The sequence below is a fragment of the Bombina bombina genome, chromosome 9, assembly GCF_027579735.1.
Source record: "Bombina bombina isolate aBomBom1 chromosome 9, aBomBom1.pri, whole genome shotgun sequence".
NCBI lineage: Eukaryota > Metazoa > Chordata > Amphibia > Anura > Bombinatoridae > Bombina > Bombina bombina.
Window position 1 is genome coordinate 49,233,373 of NC_069507.1, and position 26,814 is coordinate 49,260,186.

The 26,814-nt window shown below is 42.4% G+C and overlaps 1 protein-coding gene across 1 annotated transcript; it reads right to left on the reverse strand.

Annotated features, from left to right (window-relative positions):
- Positions 1–498: 498 nt before the first annotated feature.
- LOC128639507 (elastase-1-like) lies at positions 499–25,774 on the reverse strand. The gene is made up of 6 exons (XM_053691649.1): positions 25,678–25,774; positions 7,566–7,675; positions 5,671–5,765; positions 2,289–2,569; positions 1,684–1,847; positions 499–678 (listed from the first exon to the last, which is right to left on the reverse strand). The coding sequence occupies exons 1-6, from the start codon at positions 25,772–25,774 to the stop codon at positions 499–501; spliced, it is 927 nt and encodes a 308-aa protein (XP_053547624.1).
- Positions 25,775–26,814: the final 1,040 nt, after the last annotated feature.

Below are 26,814 nucleotides of genomic sequence, written 5' to 3' on the forward strand. Positions count from 1 at the left end.
CTGGCAAAAGTATAACATCCTTGCAAATTTGCCTCTATATAGTGCTCCAGACGCATGCACTCTCCTGATCTTACTTTCCTGCATTTCAACAAGGGATACCATATACCGTAATAAAAGTGAAATGTAAAGTTGTTTAAAATGACATGCGCCAGCTGAATCATAAGAAGTACGTTTTGTTTCTTGTCCCTTTGACTTTAGGAAGTGAAAGAGAGGATTAACCCTTGGCTGCCAGAGGGCTTCAGTTGCTTAGCTGACCTACATTATGGCAGATTTAGAAACCGAAATCCATTAAACAATAGACACTGCACTCACTGACTGTCACTCTATAGAAACTAAAGGGACAAGTTGCTAGCGCCCACACAATAATGTGATATAACATTGCTGTACTAGAAGCTGTGTCATGTGAGAAGGCTAAATCCCTACTATAGAGAATAAGCTTCAATCCCTTTACAATCCGAGACTTGAACAGCTGCCACACTCGAGCTCCTGCCTTTGCCTTCAGTGGAGGAAGAAATCACGAATCCGTGTGGCTTCAATCCATGGAATATAGGCAGAAATCCTGGTGAAAACACTTGGTTTGTTTTCCACTGTGCAGCCAATAGGCCCAAAGCTCACAATTCCGTGCACTTCCCATCTCTCTCTTCCTATCTGACAAACAAGCGGACCTCCAGAATCCCCCTGTAATGAAGAGCAACTATGTCTTAGAATAAGTATCTGGTAATATAAATCCAGATAAAAAATGTAACATATTATCTTTATTAATGGCAGTAATGGTTATTCTCAAATGGGACAAGCACGCAGCTAATGCACTACTGCGGATGCAAGACATTGCAGCTTGTGAGTAGGATAGGCCTGTAATTGGCTGCTACAGCCACCTCCTCTTGAGGAGTTACAACTTGTTGCAGCTCCCAAGTAGTATGTTAGTGGGCTCTGCTAACTCTTTACCCTGGAAAGGGGATAAAGGAAAAGCAAAGAACATTAAAGGGATAGTAAACTCAAAAAATGTTATTGTTTAAAAATATAGATAATACCTTTCTTTACCATTCTCCAGTTTTGCACAACCAACACTGTTATAGAAATATACTTTTTACTTCTGTAATTACCTTGTATCTAAGCTTCTGCTGACTGCCTCCTTCTCTCAGATCTTTTGACTGACTTGCATTTCAGGCAATTAGTGCTGACTTTTAAATAACTTCACGTGCATGAGCTCATTGTTATCTATATGAAACACATGAACTAACACCCTCTAGCTGTGAAAAACTGTCACATGCATTCAGATAAGAGTCGGTATTCAAGGGCTTAGGAATTAGCATATGAGCCTACCTAGGTTTAGATTTCAACTAAGAATACCAAAAGAACAAAGCAAGTTTGATGATAAAAGTAAATTAGACAGTTGTTTAAAATTACATACCCTATCTGAATCATGAAAGTTTAATTTTGACTTTACTATCCCTTTAAAGAATGAATGTTACATTAGAGTGTCCCTTTAACTAAACTGTTGTTTAAAGACACATTGAAAGCAAACAATTGTTATCCTGCCAAAAAAGTAATTAAACAAAAATAGAAATTAAACACTAAAAAAAAGTTTTATTTTTGCAAGAAGCTATTTAAACATAAACTGAAACTACATATATGAGGTGCATACTGCAGTATTAAAGGGACATAAAACCCCAATTTTTTTACCTGGCAGGCAGCAGGAGGTCCTTCAATGTCTCGGAATCCAGCACAAATCATAGACTCTCGAACCCTCTCTCCCCAGAACTTCTTTTGCTTGCACGTCTTGGTATCAATGATGGGTAATTTTGCTTGGTTAAGAACTTCGGACAATGTTAGATTTTCTTTGCCACCTTTAAAACAGAATAAGTACCATGTTTATAGATGCATGTTGCAAACTGTAAAGACATGGAGTGGTCTAAACTAAACTAGACCAAACGATCTAAGGCTACTTCTCTCTACTTTCTGTTTTTACCAATATAAAATTCCTTTTTACAGTGAGTTTGTGTGGTCTACCACTTTGTGGCTGAGCTGTTGTTCCATGTCACAATAATAGCACTTATATCACTGACGGTGGCCGATCTAGTAGTGAAGAAATTTCATCCTATGCCAGTGTCTACAAACGTTTGGCCATATAATGTATGCATCTTCATAAATACAGAGAGTGATACGCATTAAACATTTAAAATCTTATCCTGATATGCACAAAGCTAGAGTGTAACAAGATCTAAGCATTGTGATAAATCTGTAAAAAAAAGTAAGATTTTTAATAAAATAATTCAAACTTATCTTACCTCTGGTGTCGCCCCATCCAGTCACCCAGCAGAATTGCCCAGGGCGTAATACAATCTCTTTTTTAGGAAGGCAGGCATGTTGGATGAAATGCGTAGTCATGATGTCAACTTCTGGCTTTACTAAAGCAATGTCATAATCCAGCTCATTGAGATGAGGGTATCGGAAGCGTTCGTGTCTGTATATACGTTTCACATTGTAAATCTTTTCCGTAGGTTCTGTGCGGTTGAGGTTATGTTTGCCAAGGACGATCCTCCAGTTTGCTGCGTCTTCGGCTTTCCCCCTTACAACAAGGATGTAAAGATATAGGACTTTCATACATGATTATTGTACAAGAGATTGGAAGACAATGGACAAATCAAATCAGCAAGCACTACTAAGTGTTAACCTAAAATGGTCAAGCTCCTAAGCTTTCATTCCTGCTTTTCAAATAAACATACCAAGAGAACAAAGAAAAAATGATAATAGGAGTAAATTAGAAAGTTGTTTTCAATTGCCTGCTCTATCTAAATCATGAAAGAAAAAAAATTGGGTTTAGTATACCTTTAAGAATCTAAATTCTATCTAGCACCACTTCAACATGTTTAAAATATTAAATTAAATTCATCTCCTCTAGATCAATTTACCATCACTTTAATTGAGACAGAACAAAAGCTAGAAAAATGTTGGTGCTTGTTCACAAGACCAGTGTCACTCAGGATGCAGTCTCTTTCAGCAGACTATGCCTTTCACAGAGAATAAATATCCTGTAGCATATCAGTCTGACCCTGCCCAATGACAGTCCAGTCCTGGAATACCAGGCAATTGTAGTCTGAACAAGAGAAAACAACAAACCCCAGACATATGTTTTGGCCTCCTTTGGGCATCATCAGTGAGGTGCAGAAACAAGAGCAATTTGCAACTGTGAACAAGTACAGACATTTTTCTAGCTTTTGTTCTGTCTCAGTTGAGTGCATTTCTCTATTTCCTTGCTTGTATACAAATTGTTCTTGGTCTCCCTAAATGTAAAAGGGGAAACCAGATGTGGACTCCTTGCACAGATGTCCTAGAATGAGGCAATTGCACTTCTCTGATGAGGCCCAAAGAAGAATACAATGTATATATCTGCAGTTCATTGGTTTGGTTTGGTTTGTTCAGAGTAGAATTGCCTGATATTCTGGGACTGAACTGTCATTGGGCTGAATCAGACTGATATACTAAAGCAGTAGTAAACAAACTTGGGTGCCCAGATGTTTTTGAACTACATTTCCCATGATGCTCAGACAGCCTAAAGAGTGTCTGAGCCTGATGGAAAATGTAGTTCTAAAACATCTGGGGGCTCAAGTTTCCGTGATAGGCACAATGTGCTAAAATAGAACCTTGAGTGGCACTGACCAAGTGAACAAGCACAGTTTTGTTCTGTCTTAGTGGAGTGCATTTCTTTATATTCTTGTTAGTGTGCAAATTGCTCTTGGGTCTCCCTAAGAGTAAAAGGGGAAACCAGACATGGACTCTTTGCACACATGCCTTAGAGCACTGGTTTTCTAACCTATCTTCAGGCTTTCCTACCAGACCAGGTTTTTGGGACTACCTTGGATAAGAACAGGTAAAACAACCATGTTTTCTAATCGGGTGATTATTTCTCCTGTGCTCCTGTACAGATATCCTCAGAATGTCATCAGAGTAAAATTGCCTAGTATTTTGGGATAGGGCTGGATCACACTGATATACTACAGGATATTTATCCTCTGTTAAAGGCATAGTGAGCTAAAAGAGACTGCACCCTGAGTGGCACTGGCCTTGTGAACAAGCACATACATTTTTCTAGCTTTTGTTCTGTCTCAGTTGAGTGCGTCTCTCTATTTTCTTGTTTATATGCAAATTGATCTTTGGTCTCCCTAAGAGTAAAAGGAGAAACCAGACATTTAACTCTTTACATACATGCCTTAGACCACTGGTTTTCTAACCTATCTTCAAGCTTTCTTACCAGGATTTCGGGATGACCTTGGATGAGAGCAGGTAAAACAACCATGTTTACAAAGCAGCTGATTATTTCACCTGTGTTCCTGCTCAGATATCCTCAGAATGTGGCCTGCTAGAGAGGTCTGAGGAGAGGTTTTAAAACCAGTGATCTAGAGCAGTGGTTCTCAACCAAAGTGACCTCAAGGCCCAGTAAGTTTTAGCTAGACATGTCCAGGGCCCAGGGGCAGGCTGATCAGCCAGGCAAATAGGACCTGGGCCGAGGGACCAGCAAGTAGGGGGGCCCACAAATGGCATCTCCACGGATCCTGGTGCATTCCTTAAGCTGGAGTTCTCAGTTGCCCTATCAGTAATTAAGCAAAAAAAGTGTGGGTTTAGTGGGGGCCCTGGCGGGGGTCTGTCGCTTTGAGGGCCATGGAGTGTGGGGTCTGGCCCTGGAGGTTGGGTGCCCTTTCTCTGGACCTTAATGTTGGGGGTCCTGGCTCTAGAGGTTGAGGGGCCTGTTGGGGGCAGGGCAGGGAGGCTACCATGTTCATTTGCATAAAATTGAATACATTTTGGTCAGTGTGAGACAGTTTTCCTGGGGCCTTGATTGGTATCAGTCTGCCCCTGGTGAGCAGTGGGGTAAGAGTGTGCAGTGGGGGCATGACAGGTCGGGGCCCACCAGCAGGGCTATCATGGCCCGGTACTGGGCCACGGCCCGGCTGTTGAGAAACCAGGATCTAGAGAGATACCACTGCATATATGTTTGTTCAGAGTACAATTCCCTGGTAATTCAGGACTGGGCTGTAATTGGGCAGGGTCAGACGGATATGCTACAGGATATTTATTCTCTGTGACAGGCATAGTGTGCTAAAAGCGATTGCATCCTGAGTGGCACTGGCCTAGTGAACAAGCACAGAAGTTTTTCTAGCTTTTGTTCTGTCTCAGTTAAAATGGTGGTAAATTCACATAGATGAGATGACTTTATATAAATTGATTTATTATTTCATATATATTGATGCCAAAATAATTGTCCAATTTGCATTATTTCAATTAAAATTGTATTTCTTACTTCTGCACCGTTACCTGCGCTCCTGCCGCCTCACTGTGAAAATGTAATTACTGTTAATTTTACCGGCGTATGGTTCATCCAATAATGTATACACTATACGCCCTATGTAAAATAGTATCCGCATGCTCCCCTGCTTGTCATTAGAAGCCACATCGGGCAGAAGTTCCACTGCGCAAGTGCAGTCTTAGCTATGATCCTAATACAGCTTAGAGTCACACTTTACTCTGTGTGCATCTTTCTATTTTTTTTGGATCCAAAAATGTAAAATCACTTTTTTTTGGTAAATTATGTTTTTTTTTTGCCTGGTTATTTTTAATTTCAAATTAAATGCCACCACAACAAAAGCTTTGTAAAATTGTTGGAGAACTTACTTTTGGAAACAGTGGGCCGCAGTGAGAACCCAATTCTTGTGAATGAGTGTCCCACCGCAGACATGAACATATTTCTTGCTTCCTCTAGACCGAACCTTAGCAGGAAAACAAAAATATTGTTATTATAAAAGCTTGTATTAGGTAGACAAGAGCAAATGCTTGATTTAATTCTATGTAACCTCACAACAGGTTGAAAAAGTTAAAAACTGGCTTCATGTTCCACTAGACATTGGGTCTTTTCACAGAGCTCCATATGCCTAATAACCCTTTTCTTTTTTACATTAATTGTATTAGTTGCAGAAGAAAGTGACATTCATTTACAGTAAAAGCACACAACACAAAAATTCCCATTCCAAACATAATTTTCTTAGAATGAACCCTCTAAATATTTTATGATTACTAAACATTCTTAATTTTATGATTGTCAAACCCATATTAAATCAATAAAATCAATGCACCGCAGCACAACAATATAAAGGCATGACTAGAGTAAAAGCTTGGATTCCCCCAGCCCCATTTCAACAGTACTCTTTTTGATAGTTTGCAATCAGCAGAAGCTGAACCATCAGCCACAAAGGAGCAATAAGTGCTGCATCTGTGTGACGCAGAGTCATCCTTCCTCCTTAGTTGTTCTAGGCCAGTGTTTCTCAACCGTGGTCTTCAAGCACTCCCAACAGGCCAGATTTGCATTATAGCTGAACCAGTGCACAGGTGAAGTAATCAGCCGATCAGTATCACCATGGTTACTAACCTGCTCTCATCCATCAGCTGATTATTTCACCTGTGCACTGGTTCAGCTATAATGAAAACCTGGCCTGTTGGGTACTTGAGGGCCGCGGTGAAGAAACAATGGTCTAGGCCACTGTTTTTCAAACAAATCAAAGTCCTTCTAACAGGCCAGATTTTGAGGATATCCGAACTGGAGCACAGGTGAAATAATCAGCTGTTTAGTAAACATGACTATTTTACCTGCTCTTACCCTATAATAATATATACTTTGTTCTTGTTACCAAGGCATATTATAAAGATTAACATCCCATGGTTGGTAGGAGGGAGAGAGAGATTTTGAATTTGATATAGCTGGTTCTCCTTCAATCTCGCAGCCATAATTAGCATTTTAATACCAAACATGGATAACATTAGCAGGTCTTGTTTACTTGCATGCTCAGTCAATTGATACGGGCATTGTCCTTGAGAACAAGACAATGGTTTTAATGTGCAAAACCAGCTATTTCAAATGCAAAAAAACATTAAGGATCAATTTATACATTTTATACTCTGAAGTAGGTATAACAAGTTATTTGGAACTCATTAAAGGGTCATTAAACATTTTGAGAAGCTAATATAAAATGATAAATTGTATATATATACAAATTTCTACTATGTACTTTCATTATTTATTTTGTCCCCTTTTCCTGTATTTTCAATCTGAAATTGTGAGCATTTCAGTTCCTGTGAGAAATTTACACTTATTTTATCACTATTTAAACTGCTAATGAAACTTTAAAAAAATACATCTACATGTTATTCTCAGACTAATAAATTCTTTAAATGCATGATTCTATCTAGCATTAATTTTGTGTTTAATGTCCCTTTAAGAAGAAACACATTTTATAGTATAGTGTCCCTTTAACTTAAGCCATTTGCATTAGAACATTTTGTTTATTGGGAGTTCTTACTAAGACTACATTAACTACAACTAGTTTGTTGTTGACAAGTTCTTCCAACATGAAAACTTAGTACGTAACTTTTAGCACTAAGCAAGTGATGCCCCTATGCTCTCTACATTTATCAGTTTTACACACAATGTATGTCCAAGAAGATGCTCCCTGCTGAAAGACGAACAGTCATTTTACAGTTCACTGAATTGATTTAGTCCCTACAACTAATTTTACCTGCAGGGAAACCTGCCATGGCCAGGAGAACGGCCGCACTTCATTTCCAGACACAATCCTTCCAGCTGTGTTTTGTTGGAAAAAAGCAATTCCACAATCTGATGGCCAGTCTAGGGAAAATTCAGCAAGAGTCATTACAGCTTAACACATAAATATTTTAGTTCACAGTTAACAAACATCATAGGAAGTAGGGCTTTTAATTCCAACCTGTGTAAAGTTTTGTGTTTATATACTGTGTAGAGAGAGAGAGAGAGAGAGAGAGAGAGACATAGAATTATTGTATAGAAAATTAGCAAAGCTAGGCAAGTTTTCCCGCTTGCCATTCCCTATAAGTACTCTAAATACATTGCTACCGATGCACCAGGGAACTCTGGGTATGATATGCAAATTAGATATACAATATCTCAGAGCGTTTGCTTCCAAGTACTGTTTTAAACACAGCAGTCCTACTCATGGGGTCGATGCTGCTGCTGAAAAAATCCCCCCCCCCCAAAAAAACCTTCTGAATAGCATTTTTTTTTTTTTTTTTTAACTCTAATCAAAAGAAGATAGGTTTTTGTGATTTAGATTTTAATGTTGTCAGGTTAGCGCACATGAAAACGTAGTAATCTTAAAGTGCGTTATTAAAATATTAAATATTACTTTTTTTTTAATTAAAAATACTGTAAAATATTCAAAAAAATCCATAGAATATATTTATATATTTTACAGTATGTTTAATAATATTAAATAATTTAAAAAAATATATTTAATATTTCAATATATTTGAAATATTAAAGAAATTGCACAAATAAATTGGTGACATTGAAAATGCATGTGAATGCTGATATTGGATATGTTGAGACTTGTGACTGTGACTGAGTCTCTAGAGGTGTGTGATTGTGTCTAGAGGTGTGTGTGACTGTGTCTCTAGAGGTGTGTGTGACTGTGTCTCTAGAGATGTGTGACTGTGTCTCTAGAGATGTGTGACTGTGTCTCTAGAGATGTGTGACTGTGTCTCTAGAGGTGTGTGACTGTGTCTCTAGAGATGTGTGACTGTGTCTCTAGAGATGTGTGACTGTGCCTCTAGAGGTGTGTGACTGTGTCTCTAGAGGTGTGTGTGACTGTGTCTCTAGAGGTGTGTGTGACTGTGTCTCTAGAGATGTGTGACTGTGTCTCTAGAGATGTGTGACTGTGTCTCTAGAGGTGTTTGATTGTGTCTCTAGAAGTGTGTGTGATTGTGTCTCTAGAGGTGTGTGTGACTGTGTCTCTAGAGGTGTGTGTGACTGTGTCTCTAGAGGTGTATGACTGTGTCTCTAGAGATGTGTGATTGTGTCTCTAGAGGTGTGTGTGACTGTGTCTCTAGAGGTGTATGACTGTGTCTCTAGAGGTGTGTGACTGTGTCTCTAGAGGTGTGTGACTGTGTCTCTAAAGGTGTGTGATTGTGTCTCTATAGGTGTGTGTGACTGAGTCTCTAGAGATATGTGATTGTGTCTCTAGAGGTGTATGACTGTGTCTCTAGAGGTGTGTGACTGTGTCTCTAAAGGTGTGTGATTGTGTCTCTATAGGTGTGTGTGACTGAGTCTCTAGAGATATGTGATTGTGTCTCTAGAGGTGTGCGATTGTGTCTCTAGAGGTGTGTGTGACTGTTTCTCTAGAGGTGTGTGTGACTGTGTCTCTAGAGGTGTGTGTGACTGTGTCTCTAGAGGTGTGTGTGATTGTGTCTCTAGAGGTGTGTGTGATTGTGTCTCTAGAGGTGTGTGACTGAATCTCTAGAGGTGTGTGTGACTGTGTCTCTAGAGGTGTGTGATTGTGTCTCTAGAGGTGTGTGTGTGACTGTGTCTTTAGAGGTGTGTGTGACAGTGTCTCTAGAGGTGTGTGTGATTGTGTCTCTAGAGGTGTGTGACTGTGTCTCTAGTGGTGTATGATTGAGTCTCTGGAGGTGTGTGACTGTGTCTCTAGAGGTGTGCGTAACTGTGTGTCTCTAGAGGTGTGTGACTGAGTCTCTAGAGGTATGTGATTGTGTCTCTAGAGGTGTATGACTAAGTCATTAGAGGTGTGTGTGACTGAGTTTCTAGAGGTGTGTGTGACTGAGTCTGTAGAGGTGTGTGACTGTGTCTCTAGAGGTGTGTGACTGTGTCTCTAGAGGGGTGTGTGACAGTGTCTCTAGAGGTGTGTGTGACTGAGTCTCTAGAGGTGTGTGATTGTGTCTCTAGAGGTGTATGACTGAGTCTCTATAGGTGTGTGTGACTGATTATGTAGAGGTGTGTGTAACTGTGTGTCTCTAGAGATGTATGACTGAGTCTCTAGAGGTGTGTGATTGTGTCTCTAGAGGTGTATGACTAAGTCTCTAGAGGTGTGTGTGACTGAGTTTCTAGAGGTGTGTGAGTGTGTATCTAGAGGTGTGTGTGTGACTGTGTCTGTAGAGATGTGTGATTGTGTCTCTAGAGGTTTATGACTAAGTCTCTAGAGGTGTGTGACTGTATCTAGAGGTGTGTGACTGTATATCTAGAGGTGTGTGACTGAGTCTGTAGAGGTGTGTGACTGTGTCTGTAGAGGTGTGTGACTGTTTCTCTAGAGGTGTGTGACTGTTTCTCTAGAGGTGTGTGACTGTGTCTCTAGAGGTGTGTGACTGTGTCTCTAGAGGTGTGTGATTGTGTGTGATTGTGTCTCTAGAGGTGTGTGATTGTGTCTCTAGAGGTGTGTGATTGTGTCTCTAGAGGTGTGTCTCTAGAGGTGTATGACTGAGTCTCTAGAGGTGTGTGTGACTGAGTCTCTAGAGGTGTGTGATTATGTCTCTAGAGGTGTGTGTGACTGAGTCTGTAGAGGTGTGTGATTGTGTCTCTAGAGGTTTATGACTAAGTCTCTAGAGGTGTGTGACTGTGTATCTAGTGGTGTGTGACTGAGTCTGTAGAGGTGTGTGACTGTTTCTCTAGAGGTGTGTGACTGTTTCTCTAGAGGTGTGTGACTGTGTCTCTACAGGTGTGTGACTGTGTCTCTAGAGGTGTGTGACTGTGTCTCTAGAGGTGTGTGATTGTGTCTCTAGAGGTGTGTGTGTGAGTCTCTAGAGGTGTGTGTGAGTCTCTAGAGGTGTGTGTGAGTCTCTAGAGGTGTGTGTGAGTGTCTAGAGGTGTGTGACTGAGTCTCTAGAGGTGTGTGATTGTGTCTCTAGAGGTGTGTGATTGTGTCTCTAGAGGTGTATGACTGAGTCTCTAGAGGTGTGTGTGACTGAATCTCTATAGGTGTGTGATTGTCTCTCTAGAGGTGTGTGTGACTGAGTCTGTAGAGGTGTGTGTGACTGTGTGTCTCTAGAGGTGTATGACTGAGTCTCTAGAGGTGTGTGTGACTGAGTCTCTAGAGGTGTGTGACTGAGTCTCTAGAGGTGTGTGACTGAGTCTCTAGAGGTGTGTGTGACTGAGTCTCTAGAGGTGTGTGTGACTGAGTCTCTAGAGGTGTGTGACTGAGTCTCTAGAGGTGTGTGTGACTGAGTATCTAGAGGTGTGTGTGACTGAGTATCTAGAGGTGTGTGACTGAGTATCTAGAGGTGTGTGTGACTGAGTATCTAGAGGTGTGTGTGACTGAGTATCTAGAGGTGTGTGTGACTGAGTATCTAGAGGTGTGTGACTGAGTCTCTAGAGGTGTGTGTGACTGAGTCTCTAGAGGTGTGTGTGACTGAGTATCTAGAGGTGTGTGTGACTGAGTCTCTAGAGGTGTGTGTGACTGAGTATCTAGAGGTGTGTGTGACTGAGTCTCTAGAGGTGTGTGTGACTGAGTCTCTAGAGGTGTGTGTGACTGAGTCTCTAGAGGTGTGTGACTGAGTCTCTAGAGGTGTGTGTGACTGAGTCTCTAGAGGTGTGTGTGACTGAGTCTCTAGAGGTGTGTGACTGAGTCTCTAGAGGTGTGTGTGACTGAGTATCTAGAGGTGTGTGTGACTGAGTATCTAGAAGTGTGTGACTGAGTATCTAGAGGTGTGTGTGACTGAGTCTCTAGAGGTGTGTGTGACTGAGTATCTAGAGGTGTGTGGGACTGAGTCTCTAGAGGTGTGTGTGACTGAGTCTCTAGAGGTGTGTGTGACTGAGTATCTAGAGGTGTGTGTGACTGAGTCTCTAGAGGTGTGTGACTGATTCTCTAGAGGTGTGTGTGACTGAGTATCTAGAGGTGTGTGACTGTGTATCTAGAGGTGTGTGACTGAGTCTCTAGAGGTGTGTGTGACTGAGTATCTAGAGGTGTGTGACTGAGTCTCTAGAGGTGTGTGACTGAGTCTCTAGAGGTGTGTGTGACTGAGTATCTAGAGGTGTGTGACTGATTCTCTAGAGGTGTGTGTGACTGAGTATCTAGAGGTGTGTGACTGAGTCTCTAGAGGTGTGTGTGACTGAGTGACTAGAGGTGTGTGTGACTGAGTCTCTAGAGGTGTGTGTGACTGAGTCTCTAGAGGTGTGTGACTGAGTCTCTAGAGGTGTGTGTGACTGAGTCTCTAGAGGTGTGTGTGACTGAGTATCTAGAGGTGTGTGTGACTGAGTATCTAGAGGTGTGTGACTGTGTCTCTAGAGGTGTGTGTGACTGAGTATCTAGAGGTGTGTGTGACTGAGTATCTAGAGGTGTGTGTGACTGAGTGACTAGAGGTGTGTGACTGAGTCTCTAGAGGTGTGTGTGACTGAGTGACTAGAGGTGTGTGTGACTGAGTATCTAGAGGTGTGTGTGACTGTGTCTCTAGAGGTGTGTGACTGTGTCTCTAGAGGTGTGTGACTGAGTATCTAGAGGTGTGTGACTGTGTATCTAGAGGTGTGTGTGACTGAGTATCTAGAGGTGTGTGTGACTGTGTCTCTTGAGGTGTGTGACTGAGTATCTAGATGTGTGTGACCGAGTATCTAGAGGTGTGTGTGACTGTGTCTCTAGAGGTGTGTGTGACTGAGTATCTAGAGGTGTGTGTGACTGAGTGACTAGAGGTGTGTGACTGAGTCTCTAGAGGTGTGTGTGACTGAGTGACTAGAGGTGTGTGTGACTGAGTATCTAGAGGTGTGTGTGACTGTGTCTCTAGAGGTGTGTGACTGTGCCTCTAGAGGTGTGTGACTGAGTATCTAGAGGTGTGTGACTGTGTATCTAGAGGTGTGTGTGACTGAGTATCTAGAGGTGTGTGTGACTGTGTCTCTTGAGGTGTGTGACTGAGTATCTAGAGGTGTGTGACTGAGTATCTAGAGGTGTGTGTGACTGTGTCTCTAGAGGTGTGTGTGACTGAGTATCTAGAGGTGTGTGTGACTGAGTGACTAGAGGCGTGTGACTGAGTCTCTAGAGGTGTGTGTGACTGAGTGACTAGAGGTGTGTGTGACTGAGTATCTAGAGGTGTGTGTGACTGTGTCTCTAGAGGTGTGTGACTGTGTCTCTAGAGGTGTGTGACTGAGTATCTAGAGGTGTGTGACTGTGTATCTAGAGGTGTGTGTGACTGAGTATCTAGAGGTGTGTGTGACTGTGTCTCTTGAGGTGTGTGACTGAGTATCTAGATGTGTGTGACTGAGTATCTAGAGGTGTGTGTGACTGTGTCTCTAGAGGTGTCTGTGACTGAGTATCTAGAGGTGTGTGTGACTGAGTGACTAGAGGTGTGTGACTGAGTCTCTAGAGGTGTGTGTGACTGAGTGACTAGAGGTGTGTGTGACTGAGTATCTAGAGGTGTGTGTGACTGTGTCTCTAGAGGTGTGTGACTGTGTCTCTAGAGGTGTGTGACTGAGTATCTAGAGGTGTGTGACTGTGTATCTAGAGGTGTGTGTGACTGAGTATCTAGAGGTGTGTGTGACTGTGTCTCTTGAGGTGTGTGACTGAGTATCTAGAGGTGTGTGACTGAGTATCTAGAGGTGTGTGTGACTGTGTCTCTAGAGGTGTGTGTGACTGAGTATCTAGAGGTGTGTGTGACTGTGTCTCTAGAGGTGTGTGTGACTGAGTATCTAGAGGTGTGTGTGACTGTGTCTCTAGAGGTGTGTGTGACTTAGTCTCTAGAGGTGTGTGTGACTGAGTATCTAGAGGTGTGTGACTGAGTATCTAGAGGTGTGTGTGACTGTGTCTCTTGAGGTGTGTGTGACTGTGTCTCTAGAGGTGTGTGTGACTGTGTATCTAGAGGTGTGTGTGACTGTGTATCTAGAGTTGTGTGTGACTGTGTCTCTAGAGGTGTGTGACTGAGTATCTAGAGGTGTGTGTGACTGTGTCTCTAGAGGTGTGTGTGACTGAGTATCTAGAGGTGTGTGTGACTGTGTCTCTTGAGGTGTGTGTGACTGTGTCTCTAGAGGTGTGTGTGACTGAGTCTCTAGAGGTGTGTGTGACTGTGTATCTAGAGTTGTGTGTGACTGTGTCTCTAGAGGTGTGTGTGACTGTGTCTCTAGAGGTGTGTGTGACTGAGTATCTAGAGGTGTGTGTGACTGTGTCTCTTGAGGTGTGTGTGACTGTGTCTCTAGAGGTGTGTGTGACTGAGTCTCTAGAGGTGTGTGACTGAGTCTCTAGAGGTGTGTGTGACTGAGTCTCTAGAGGTGTGTGTGACTGAGTCTCTAGAGGTGTGTGACTGAGTCTCTAGAGGTGTGTGTGACTGAGTCTCTAGAGGTGTGTGTGACTGAGTCTCTAGAGGTGTGTGACTGAGTCTCTAGAGGTGTGTGTGACTGAGTATCTAGAGGTGTGTGTGACTGAGTATCTAGAGGTGTGTGACTGAGTATCTAGAGGTGTGTGTGACTGAATCTCTAGAGGTGTGTGTGACTGAGTATCTAGAGGTGTGTGGGACTGAGTATCTAGAGGTGTGTGTGACTGAGTCTCTAGAGGTGTGTGTGACTGAGTATCTAGAGGTGTGTGTGACTGAGTCTCTAGAGGTGTGTGACTGATTCTCTAGAGGTGTGTGTGACTGAGTATCTAGAGGTGTGTGACTGTGTATCTAGAGGTGTGTGACTGAGTCTCTAGAGGTGTGTGTGACTGAGTATCTAGAGGTGTGTGACTGAGTCTCTAGAGGTGTGTGACTGAGTCTCTAGAGGTGTGTGTGACTGAGTATCTAGAGGTGTGTGACTGATTCTCTAGAGGTGTGTGTGACTGAGTATCTAGAGGTGTGTGACTGAGTCTCTAGAGGTGTGTGTGACTGAGTGACTAGAGGTGTGTGTGACTGAGTCTCTAGAGGTGTGTGTGACTGAGTCTCTAGAGGTGTGTGACTGAGTCTCTAGAGGTGTGTGTGACTGAGTCTCTAGAGGTGTGTGTGACTGAGTATCTAGAGGTGTGTGTGACTGAGTATCTAGAGGTGTGTGACTGTGTCTCTAGAGGTGTGTGTGACTGAGTATCTAGAGGTGTGTGTGACTGAGTATCTAGAGGTGTGTGTGACTGAGTATCTAGAGGTGTGTGTGACTGTGTCTCTAGAGGTGTGTGTGACTGAGTATCTAGAGGTGTGTGTGACTGTGTCTCTAGAGGTGTGTGTGACTGAGTATCTAGAGGTGTGTGTGACTGAGTGACTAGAGGTGTGTGACTGAGTCTCTAGAGGTGTGTGTGACTGAGTGACTAGAGGTGTGTGTGACTGAGTATCTAGAGGTGTGTGTGACTGTGTCTCTAGAGGTGTGTGACTGTGTCTCTAGAGGTGTGTGACTGAGTATCTAGAGGTGTGTGACTGTGTATCTAGAGGTGTGTGTGACTGAGTATCTAGAGGTGTGTGTGACTGTGTCTCTTGAGGTGTGTGACTGAGTATCTAGAGGTGTGTGACTGAGTATCTAGAGGTGTGTGTGACTGTGTCTCTAGAGGTGTGTGTGACTGAGTATCTAGAGGTGTGTGTGACTGTGTCTCTTGAGGTGTGTGTGACTGTGTCTCTAGAGGTGTGTGTGACTGAGTATCTAGAGGTGTGTGTGACTGTGTCTCTAGAGGTGTGTGTGACTGAGTCTCTAGAGGTGTGTGTGACTGAGTATCTAGAGGTGTGTGACTGAGTATCTAGAGGTGTGTGTGACTGTGTCTCTTGAGGTGTGTGTGACTGTGTCTCTAGAGGTGTGTGTGACTGTGTATCTAGAGGTGTGTGTGACTGTGTATCTAGAGTTGTGTGTGACTGTGTCTCTAGAGGTGTGTGACTGAGTATCTAGAGGTGTGTGTGACTGTGTCTCTAGAGGTGTGTGTGACTGAGTATCTAGAGGTGTGTGTGACTGTGTCTCTTGAGGTGTGTGTGACTGTGTCTCTAGAGGTGTGTGTGACTGAGTCTCTAGAGGTGTGTGTGACTGTGTATCTAGAGTTGTGTGTGACTGTGTCTCTAGAGGTGTGTGACTGAGTATCTAGAGGTGTGTGTGACTGTGTCTCTAGAGGTGTGTGTGACTGAGTATCTAGAGGTGTGTGTGACTGTGTCTCTTGAGGTGTGTGTGACTGTGTCTCTAGAGGTGTGTGTGACTGAGTCTCTAGAGGTGTGTGACTGAGTCTCTAGAGGTGTGTGTGACTGAGTCTCTAGAGGTGTGTGTGACTGAGTCTCTAGAGGTGTGTGACTGAGTCTCTAGAGGTGTGTGTGACTGAGTCTCTAGAGGTGTGTGTGACTGAGTCTCTAGAGGTGTGTGTGACTGAGTATCTAGAGGTGTGTGTGACTGAGTATATAGAGGTGTGTGACTGAGTATCTAGAGGTGTGTGTGACTGAGTATCTAGAGGTGTGTGGGACTGAGTATCTAGAGGTGTGTGGGACTGAGTCTCTAGAGGTGTGTGTGACTGAGTATCTAGAGGTGTGTGTGACTGAGTCTCTAGAGGTGTGTGACTGATTCTCTAGAGGTGTGTGTGACTGAGTATCTAGAGGTGTGTGACTGTGTATCTAGAGGTGTGTGACTGAGTCTCTAGAGGTGTGTGTGACTGAGTATCTAGAGGTGTGTGACTGAGTCTCTAGAGGTGTGTGACTGAGTCTCTAGAGGTGTGTGTGACTGAGTATCTATAGGTGTGTGACTGATTCTCTAGAGGTGTGTGTGACTGAGTATCTAGAGGTGTTTGACTGAGTCTCTAGAGGTGTGTGTGACTGAGTGACTAGAGGTGTGTGTGACTGAGTCTCTAGAGGTGTGTGTGACTGAGTCTCTAGAGGTGTGTGACTGAGTCTCTAGAGGTGTGTGTGACTGAGTCTCTAGAGGTGTGTGTGACTGAGTATCTAGAGGTGTGTGTGACTGAGTATCTAGAGGTGTGTGACTGTGTCTCTAGAGGTGTGTGTGACTGAGTATCTAGAGGTGTGTGTGACTGAGTATTTAGAGGTGTGTGTGACTGAGTGACTAGAGGTGTGTGACTGAGTCTCTAGAGGTGTGTGTGACTGAGTGACTAGAGGTGTGTGTGACTGAGTATCTAGAGGTGTGTGTGACTGTGTCTCTAGAGGTGTGTGACTGTGTCTCTAGAGGTGTGTGACTGAGTATCTAGAGGTGTGTGACTGTGTATCTAGAGGTGTGTGTGACTGAGTATCTAGAGGTGTGTGTGACTGTGTCTCTTGAGGTGTGTGACTGAGTATCTAGAGGTGTGTGACTGAGTATCTAGAGGTGTGTGTGACTGTGTCTCTAGAGGTGTGTGTGACTGAGTATCTAGAGGTGTGTGTGACTGAGTGACTAGAGGTGTGTGACTGAGTCTCTAGAGGTGTGTGTGACTGAGTGACTAGAGGTGTGTGTGACTGAGTATCTAGAGGTGTGTGTGACTGTGTCTCTAGAGGTGTGTGACTGTGTCTCTAGAGGTGTGTGACTGAGTATCTAGAGGTGTGTGACTGTGTATCTAGAGGTGTGTGTGACTGAGTATCTAGAGGTGTGTGTGACTGTGTCTCTTGAGGTGTGTGACTGAGTATCTAGAGGTGTGTGACTAAGTATCTAGAGGTGTGTGTGACTGTGTCTCTAGAGGTGTGTGTGACTGAGTATCTAGAGGTGTGTGTGACTGTGTCTCTTGAGGTGTGTGTGACTGTGTCTCTAGAGGTGTGTGTGACTGAGTATCTAGAGGTGTGTGTGACTGTGTCTCTAGAGGTGTGTGTGACTGTGTCTCTAGAGGTGTGTGTGACTGAGTCTCTAGAGGTGTGTGTGACTGAGTATCTAGAGGTGTGTGACTGAGTATCTAGAGGTGTGTGTGACTGTGTCTCTAGAGGTGTGTGTGACTGAGTATCTAGAGGTGTGTGTGACTGTGTCTCTTGAGGTGTGTGTGACTGAGTCTCTAGAGGTGTGTGACTGTGTCTCTAGAGGTGTGTGTGACTGAGTCTCTAGAGGTGTGTGACTGAGTATCTAGAGGTGTGTGTGACTGAGTCTCTAGAGGTGTGTGTGACTGAGTATCTAGAGGTGTGTGTGACTGAGTATCTAGAGGTGTGTGTGACTGAGTATCTAGAGGTGTGTGTGACTGAGTATCTAGAGGTGTGTGTGACTGAGTATCTAGAGATGCGTGACTGGGAAAAAACTCCTTGATGTTTCTAAAAGATTAGGTCTGTACATTGTAAATGGAAGGGTAACTGCAGACAGGCTGGGAAGTTTTACATTTAACTCATCAAGTGGTAAAAGTGTCATTGACTATGTGATAACTGACCTGGACATCAGAAAGATCAGTTCGCTGATCGTAAGACCCCAGTCCTACCTATCAGACCATAACCAAATTGTCATACACATCAATAGTTCAAAGAAAATCCCAACATGGAAAGCCAGGAAACATCTGTACAGAATACCCCCTAATTTCCTGTGGTCCCAACAAAGTAAGGAAATCTTTATGAACAGTTTGGAAACTGAGGAGATAACTAATAAAATTAATGCTTTCATTAATAGAAGCTACAGTTATACTCCATATGACACAAATAAAGCAACAAATGATTTAGCAACTATTCTCCATAGAGCAGCAAACAAATCCCTTAAACTGTCAGACAAAAGACAAAGGAAAAATAACAATAAAAATGATTGGTTTGATAAAGAATGTGCAGCCTTAAGACTTGAGGTGAGAAAATGATCAAACCTTAAACACAGAGAACCACTACGAGAGGATCTGAGGTGCACATATAACTGTAAACTAAAAGAGTACAAAACTACCCTCAAACGCAAGAAAATAAACCACCTAAATAAAACACTTTCCCAAATTCAAGAATCAACAGATAATAATTCCTTTTGGAGCTTGTGGAAAAAATTCCCCTCAAAAGCCACTGGGCATATTCCAGTCCAAGATGGTGACATAGGGACAGATTATTTTCAAACATTATACAAAGATCTAGAACCTAATAAGCTCAGTATGTCACAAAAAGAAACTTGTGAAAAACTGTTAAATTTAGAAAATGTAACAAAGAACTATCAAACTCCTCTAGACTTCCCATTCACACTACAGGAAGTTGCAGAAAGCATAAGGTCATTAAAACCAAGAAAAGCTTGTGGATCTGACCAAATACTAAATGAGATGCTGATTCACAGCAGCCCACAGCTCCAAGAGGCTCTCAAAAAACTGTTTAATATCATCTTACAATCAGGGCACTTCCCAGAAACATGGACAGAAGGTCTGGTTACCCCAATCCACAAACATGGGGATCTAACTGACCCAAATAACTACAGGGGAGTCTGTGTAAACAGAAATGTGAGCAAACTCTTCTGCACAATCCTGAACCAGAGCATATTAAAATGTCTAATAGACAGCAGAACCCTGCACATGAGTCAGATAGGTTTCCTCCCTAAACAAAGAACCACAGACCACATCTTCACATTACAAGCTATCACTAACAAGTATGTGAAAAGTTCACCATCAGGGAAGGTGTTTGCATGTTTTGTGGACTTCAAAAAAGCATTTGACTCAATCTGGCACCCTGGCCTATACATGAAACTGCTGCAAAGTGGAATTGGTGGGAAGACATATGACATAATAAAGATCATGTATTCATCCCTCAAATGTAAAGTAAAAATAAACAAACTACAAACAAAGAGCTTTGAACAAAAGAGAGGTGTCAGACAAAGATGCAGCCTCAGCCCCACATTATTCAACCTGTACATTAATGATCTGCCCACAGTACTGGAGAAATGCACAGCACCAGGTATATCCCTGAATGGGAAGGGAATCCATTGTCTCTTATATGCAGATGACCTGCTCATCCTGTCCCCCACAGCAGTGGGTTTGCAAGAAAAACTAGACCTACTGCAGACATACTGTAAGCCATGGGCAATGGAAGTGAATATGGAAAAAACAAAAGTCATGATTTTCCAGAAAAAGCCCAAAAATCTCCAGCAAAAACTCAAATTCCTATTGTTCTCTAAAGAGGTAGAGCACTCATTAAATTATACCTATCTTGGGCTTACACTGAGTGCATCAGGAAGCTTTAAACTGGCCATCAAAACACTGCAAGAAAAAGCCCTTAGAGCCTTCCATGCAATAAAGAAGCTGCTAGCCAGTCTAAACCCTCCTACAGAACTGTTACTTAAAGGGACATAATACTCATATGCTAAATCACTTGAAACTGATGCAGTATAACTGTAAAAAGCTGACAGGAAAATATCACCTGAGCATCTCTATATAAAAAAGGAAGATATTTTACCTCACAATCTCCTCAGCTCAGCAGAGTAAGTTCTGTGTAAAAAGTCATACTTCACCTGCTCCCAGCTGCAGGTAAAAAAATGAAGAAATGAACAGCAGCCAATCAGCATCAGCAGTGCTGAGGTCATGAACTCTTACTGTGATCTCATGAGATTTGACTTAACTCTCATGAGATTTCATAGTAAGCTTCCTTTACCTGATTGGTGAAATAATATGAGAGTGCACGAAGCTCATCCTTTCAGTTGTCCCGGGACAGACATACTAATATGCTGCTTAGAAATCCTTTACAATGGGAGGTGGCTACTGAGGAACTTTTGAGGTAAAATATCTTTCTTTTTTACATAGAGATGTTCAGGTGATATTTTCTAGTCAGCTTTTTACAGCTATGCTGCATCACTTTCAAGTGTTTAAACATTTGGGTATTATGGCCCTTTAAGGTATTTGAAAGCACCATTGTACCAATCCTGCTGTATGGCTGTGAGGTCTGGGGCCCAACACTGACCCAGAACTACTGAGAATGGGACAAAACTCTCACAGAAATTGCACATCTCCAATTCTGTAAATATGCACTGCGGGTACACAGAAGCGCCCCTAACAATGGGTGCAGAGCAGAGCTGGGAAGATTCCCATTGTTGCTACCAATGCAAAATCGGGTGTACAAATTCTGGTGTCACCTCACAAATAATGACACAAGTGCACTTTACCACCAAGCACTCTGTGACCCAGCATCAAAAGCATTTAGAGAATATATATCAGACCTGCAAAACCACATAAGCAAAAGCACAGCCCATGAGAGAGTGTCACCAAACACTTTACAAACAGCTCTGAAGGAGTGGTACACTGGGCACTGGGAGGAACAGATAGGGCAACAGAACAAGCTGGAGTGTTACAGGTCTCTACAAAGAGAGTACAAACTAGCTGAGTATCTCACAAGTGTCACCAACCCAAAGCACAGACAGATACTCACTAAATACAGAATCTCTGACCACCAGCTGGAAATAGAGACTGGCAGATATCAGACAAAATGGAGACCCAGGGCAGCCAGACAATGTGCACAGTGTGACAATGGGGACATAGAGACTGAAGCACATTTCCTCTTGTACTGTACAAGATACAAACTCTTAAGGGATAAATACTTCCCAAAAATAATGAAAGAAATAACAGACTTCCCACAGATATTGGAACAAGAAAGGCTATGTGTACTCTTAGGAGAAAAAAGGATAGTAGCAAAATATGTAGCAGACTGTCACATGACCAGAACCCCCAATCAGATTATATGAACTATCATATTTACCCACTATACTCCTACTTTATAAATTGTTATTGATCTGTTTTATTGTAACATATTACTTTGGAAACACATGTAATAATGTCATGCTAATAAAGTATTCTTGACTTGACTTGAGTCTCTACAGGTGTGTCACGTGTCTCTAGATGTGTGTGACTTGAGTCTCTACAGGTGTGTGACGTGTCTCTAGATGTGTGTGACTGAGTCTCTAGATGTGTGTGACTGTCTCTAGATGTGTCTGACTGAGTCTCTAGATGTGTGTGACTGAGTCTCTAGATGTGTGTGACTGAGTCTCTAGATGTGTCTGACTGAGTCTCTAGAGGTGTGTGACGTGTCTCTAGATGTGTGTGACTGAGTCTCTAGAGGTGTGTGACTGAGTCTCTAGAGGTGTGTGTGACTGAGTCTCTAGAGGTGTGTGACTGAGTCTCTAGAAGTGTGTGACTGAGTCTCTAGAGGTGTGTGACTGTGTCTCTAGAGGTGTGTGACTGTGTCTCTAGAGGTGTGTGTGACTGAGTCTCTAGAAGTGTGTGTGATTGTGTCTCCAGAGGTATGTGATTGTGTATCTAGAGGTGTGTGACTGAGTCTCTAGAGGTGTGTGACTGAGTCTCTAGAGGTGTGTGACTGAGTCTCTAGAGGTGTGTGTGACTGAGTCTCTAGATGTGTGTGTGACTGAGTCTCTAGAGGTGTGTGACTGTGTCTCTAGATGTGTGTGTGACTGAGTCTCTAGAGGTGTGTGACTGAGTCTCTAGAGGTGTGTGTGACTGTGTATCTAGAGGTGTGTGACTGAGTCTCTAGAGGTGTGTGACTGAGTCTCTAGAGGTGTGTGACTGAGTCTCTAGAGGTGTGTGTGACTGAGTCTCTAGATGTGTGTGTGACTGAGTCTCTAGAGGTGTGTGACTGTGTCTCTAGATGTGTGTGTGACTGAGTCTCTAGAGGTGTGTGACTGTGTATTTAGAGGTGTGTGACTGTGTCTCTAGAGGTGTGTGACTGAGTCTCTAGAGGTGTGTGGCTGTGTATCTAGAGATGTGTGACTGTGTCTCTAGAGGTGTGTGACTGTTTCTCTAGAGGTGTGTGTGACTGTGTCTCTAGAGGTGTGTGACTGTGTCTCTAGAGGTGTGTGACTGTGTATCTAGAGGTGTGTGACTGTGTCTCTAGAGGTGTGTGACTGTGTCTCTAGAGGTGTGTGTGACTGTGTATCTAGAGGTGTGTGACTGTGTCTCTAGAGGTGTGTGACTGTGTCTCTAGAGGTGTGTGTGACTGTGTCTCTAGAGGTGTGTGTGACTGAGTCTGTAGAGGTGTGTGACTGTGTCTCTAGAGGTGTGTGACTGTGTCTCTAGAGGTGTGTGACTGTGTCTCTAGAGGTGTGTGTGACTGTGTCTCTAGAGGTGTGTGTGACTGTGTCTCTAGAGGTGTGTGACTGTGTATTTAGAGGTGTGTGACTGTGTCTCTAGAGGTGTGTGACTGAGTCTCTAGAGGTGTGTGACTGTGTATTTAGAGGTGTGTGACTGTGTCTCTAGAGGTGTGTGACTGAGTCACTAGAGGTGTGTGGCTGTGTATTTAGAGGTGTGTGACTGTGTATCTAGAGGTGTGTGACTGTGTCTCTAGAAGGGTGTGTGACTGAGTCTCTAGAGATGTGTGATTGTGTATCTAGAGGTGTGTGACTGTGTCTCTAGAGGTGTGTGACTGTGTCTCTAGAGGTGTGTGTGACTGTGTCTCTAGAGGTGTGTGACTGAGTCTCTAGAGGTGTGTGACTGAGTCACTAGAGGTGTGTGACTGTGTCTCTAGAGGTGTGTGTGACTGTGTCTCTAGAGGTGTGTGACTGTGTCTCTAGAGGTGTGTGGCTGTGTATTTAGAGGTGTGTGACTGTGTATCTAGAGGTGTGTGACTGTGTCTCTAGAGGTGTGTGTGACTGAGTATCTAGAGGTGTGTGGGACTGAGTATCTAGAGGTGTGTGTGACTGAGTCTCTAGAGGTGTGTGTGACTGAGTATCTAGAGGTGTGTGTGACTGAGTCTCTAGAGGTGTGTGACTGATTCTCTAGAGGTGTGTGTGACTGAGTATCTAGAGGTGTGTGACTGTGTATCTAGAGGTGTGTGACTGTGTCTCTAGAGGTGTGTGATTGTGTCTCTAAAGGTGTGTGTGACTGTGTGTCTCTAAAGGTGTGTGTGACTGTGAGTCTCTAGAGGTGTATGACTGAGTCTCTAGAGGTGTGTGATTGTGTCTCTAGAGGTGTTTCTGAGTCTCTAGAGGTGTGTGACTGAGTCTCTAGAGGTTTGTGATTGTGTCTCTAGAGGTGTGTGACTGAATCTCTAGAGGTGTGTGACTGTGTCTTTAGAGGTGTGTGATTTTGCCTCTAGAGGTGTGTGATTTTGCCTCTAGAGGTGTGTGATTGTGTCTCTAAAGGTGTGTGTGACTGTGTGTCTCTAGAGGTGTATGACTGAGTCTCTAGAGGTGTGTGATTGTGTCTCTAGAGGTGTGTGTGACTGTGTGTCTCTAGAGGTGTATGACTGAGTCTCTAGAGGTGTGTGATTGTGTCTCTAAAGGTGTGTGTGACTGTGTGTCTCTAGAGGTGTATGACTGAGTCTCTAGAGGTGTGTGATTGTGTCTCTAGAGGTGTGTGTGACTGTGTGTCTCTAGAGGTGTATGACTGAGTTTCTAGAGGTGTGTGATTGTGTCTCTAAAGGTGTGTGTGACTGTGTGTCTCTAGAGGTGTATGACTGAGTCTCTAGAGGTGTGTGATTGTGTCTCTAAAGGTGTGTGTGACTGTGTGTCTCTAGAGGTGTATGACTGAGTCTCTAGAGGTGTGTGATTGTGTCTCTAGAGGTGTTTCTGAGTCTCTAGAGGTGTTTGACTGAGTCTCTAGAGGTTTGTGATTGTGTCTCTAGAGGTGTGTGACTGAGTCTCTAGAGGTGCGTGATTTTGCCTCTAGAGGTGTGTGACTGTGTATCTAGAGGTGTTGGTATAGAATGTGTTGGTATAGGTTTTTTTGTATAAGAAATATCTGTTTCTGCGTATTGAAACCACTACACTTTTAAATGGACTGAGCTTGCTTCAAGATCAGACCTCCTTATTATAGCTTTATCTTTATACACAAAAGACTAATTTAATAATCTCTCTGTATTAACAATAATTTAATAATCTCTCTGTATTAACACTTTGGGCCTGATATTTAAAACCTAGCCACTCAAGGCGAAATTATCTAAGAAGCCCTTAAATAAATGTAGTTATTTCTTTTTTTGTAGTTATTTCTCTCCATGTCAGCGAGGTTTTGAATATCAGACACTAACAGAGAGCAATTCAAATAAGCATTTGTGTTTACATAACCTTTCTATAGCTAATACTGCAGTATTTAAAATTTCAGTAAAGGACGTGGTTTCAACATTTAAATGCAGCTATTTTAAAGGGACATAAAACAAGTTGGGATAGAGACAAAATATAATAATAATATAATATGTACTTTAATTACTTTACCTGCAAATTTATACTGTAGTGCCTCACAATTAACCTTTTCTTTTTAGTTTCTGAATTGTAAAGCTCTAACTCCCCTCACACATTTCCTTCTATGGCTGTATCTATATCTATTGTTGCTTTGGTAGAGTGCAAAAGTGCACAGCGATTATCTGCTGGAGCATGCCTAGAAGCTGTGACCTCAGTTGAAAGACAATGCCTGTCAAAATTAATTTAAAACAGATATTTGTAAACAATTTAATACACCCCAGGAGGTTAAGGGATCACTGGGAACACTTTGGGAACACTCTCTAAAAATTGGAGAACATTTTTAGAGTACACTGTCCCTTTAATGTTAAATATTGCACAACACCTAATGTGTTACTATTCCAAGGTTAGTTGACTGCTGGAAATTTTCAACTCTGATTAGAATAATATAAATCTATAATGAGTTCAGTTTGTAAACATTTTATTATAATTTTGTAAAGTTTTCATTTTAAATGGACATGAAACCCAAATTTTTTCTTTGACAATTTAGAAAGAGCATGTGATTTTGAACAACTTTCTAGTTTCATTCTCTTGGTGTCTTTTGTTGGAAAGCAGGGACATATGCTTAGGAGCCGGCCCATTTCTGACGCACTATATGGCAGCAGTTTTGCAATAATGTTATCCATTTGCAAGAGCACCAGATGGTGCACTATTTCCTGCCATGTAGTGCGCTATATTCCTACCTAGGTATCTCTTCATCACAGAATATTGTGGGAATGAAGCAATTTTGATAAAAAAAACCAAATAACCGCAAAGAAGAGAATAGGAGATAAAAAGCAGAAGAAAAACATGTGTTTCTGTATGAATAACATGAATAAAAGGGTGCGCTGTACCCTAATAATTTAGCATGTATCAGTCTATAGAATTAGTTAAATGGGACTTACCAAGATGCAGAAATTTGGGATGCACTATATGCTGGGGCAATGTTGCTTGTGCTAGTGACAGCACCAAAAGCAGCAGAAGGAGGTCGTATAAAATCATTTCCAGGAGCCTGAACTAATATAACGATGTCAGGGATGGTATTTATACAGCAGGGAGTCTGCCGCTCTGAGCATTACACTGACTTTGTTATTAGCAATGTCCTGCTAAATGCACGAAAACAATACAGTGCGGTCAAAACAGCCCAGCCTGGATGGTTCTGACTGTGCCCAGCATTCTAGTCATAAACTGGCCACCTGGATATCAGCATTTTTATACTGCACGGTACAAACAGGGTATTTTGTAAGGTAGCATTTCCTAAACTGTATTACAGGGAACCCCAATGTCCTCATGTGTGAGTAATTGGTGGTTCACAACCTTAAGGGCACTTTCAATTTCATTCTGAATAAAATGTTTAGTTTTTCATAATTAAAAATAAACTTTGCAAGGCACTTTTCTTTATGTTGACTGCTTGTGCTGTAATTTATCTCTGAATATTGTAGTTTATCTACAGATAGAGGATAGAGTGTTCCTTAGATTGCAGAACCCTCACATTTTTATGTGCTGCATATTGATTGGTTGAAATGTGCTTTTGCTATCACTCCATTTAAAAAGAAATAGAGCCTTGTTTTTTTATTTTATTTTTATTTATCTGTCAAAACTATGTATATTTTTAAAGTAGACAATACAAGGCATTGATCTAGGCCCATTTTGGAATATTTCATGCCACCATTTCACTGCCAAATGTGATCAAATAAAAAATAATTGTTGTTAACTTTTTCACAAACTTTGGGTTTCTCACTGAAATTATTTACATACCGCTTGTGCAATCATGGCACAAATAGTTGTAAAAGCTTCTCTGGGATCCCCATTGTTTAGAAATAGCAGACATATATGGCTTTGCCATTGGTTTTTGGTAATTAGAAGGCCGCTAATTGCAGCTGCGCACCAATCTTCTATTATTCCCGGCAGTAAAGGTGTTAATTAGGTAGCTTCAGCTTGTAAGGTTAATTTTAGCTCTAGTGTAGAGATTACCCTCCCATCTGACACTTCCCAACCCCTGATCCTTAACTGATCCCTCTCAAACATATCTCTTCCCTCCC

Bases quoted from the DNA above. Each gene is read 5' to 3' on its own strand.
- LOC128639507 (XM_053691649.1), bottom strand. From the start codon at position 25,774: ATGATTTTATACGACCTCCTTCTGCTGCTTTTGGTGCTGTCACTAGCA. The intron at 5,766-7,565 runs GTAAAATTAGTT...TTTCCTGCTAAG, and splicing joins CATGGCAGGTTTCCCTGCAG to GTTCGGTCTAGAGGAAGCAA. The intron at 2,570-5,670 runs GTAAGTTCTCCA...CCTTGTTGTAAG, and splicing joins GCGGCCCACTGTTTCCAAAA to GGGGAAAGCCGAAGACGCAG.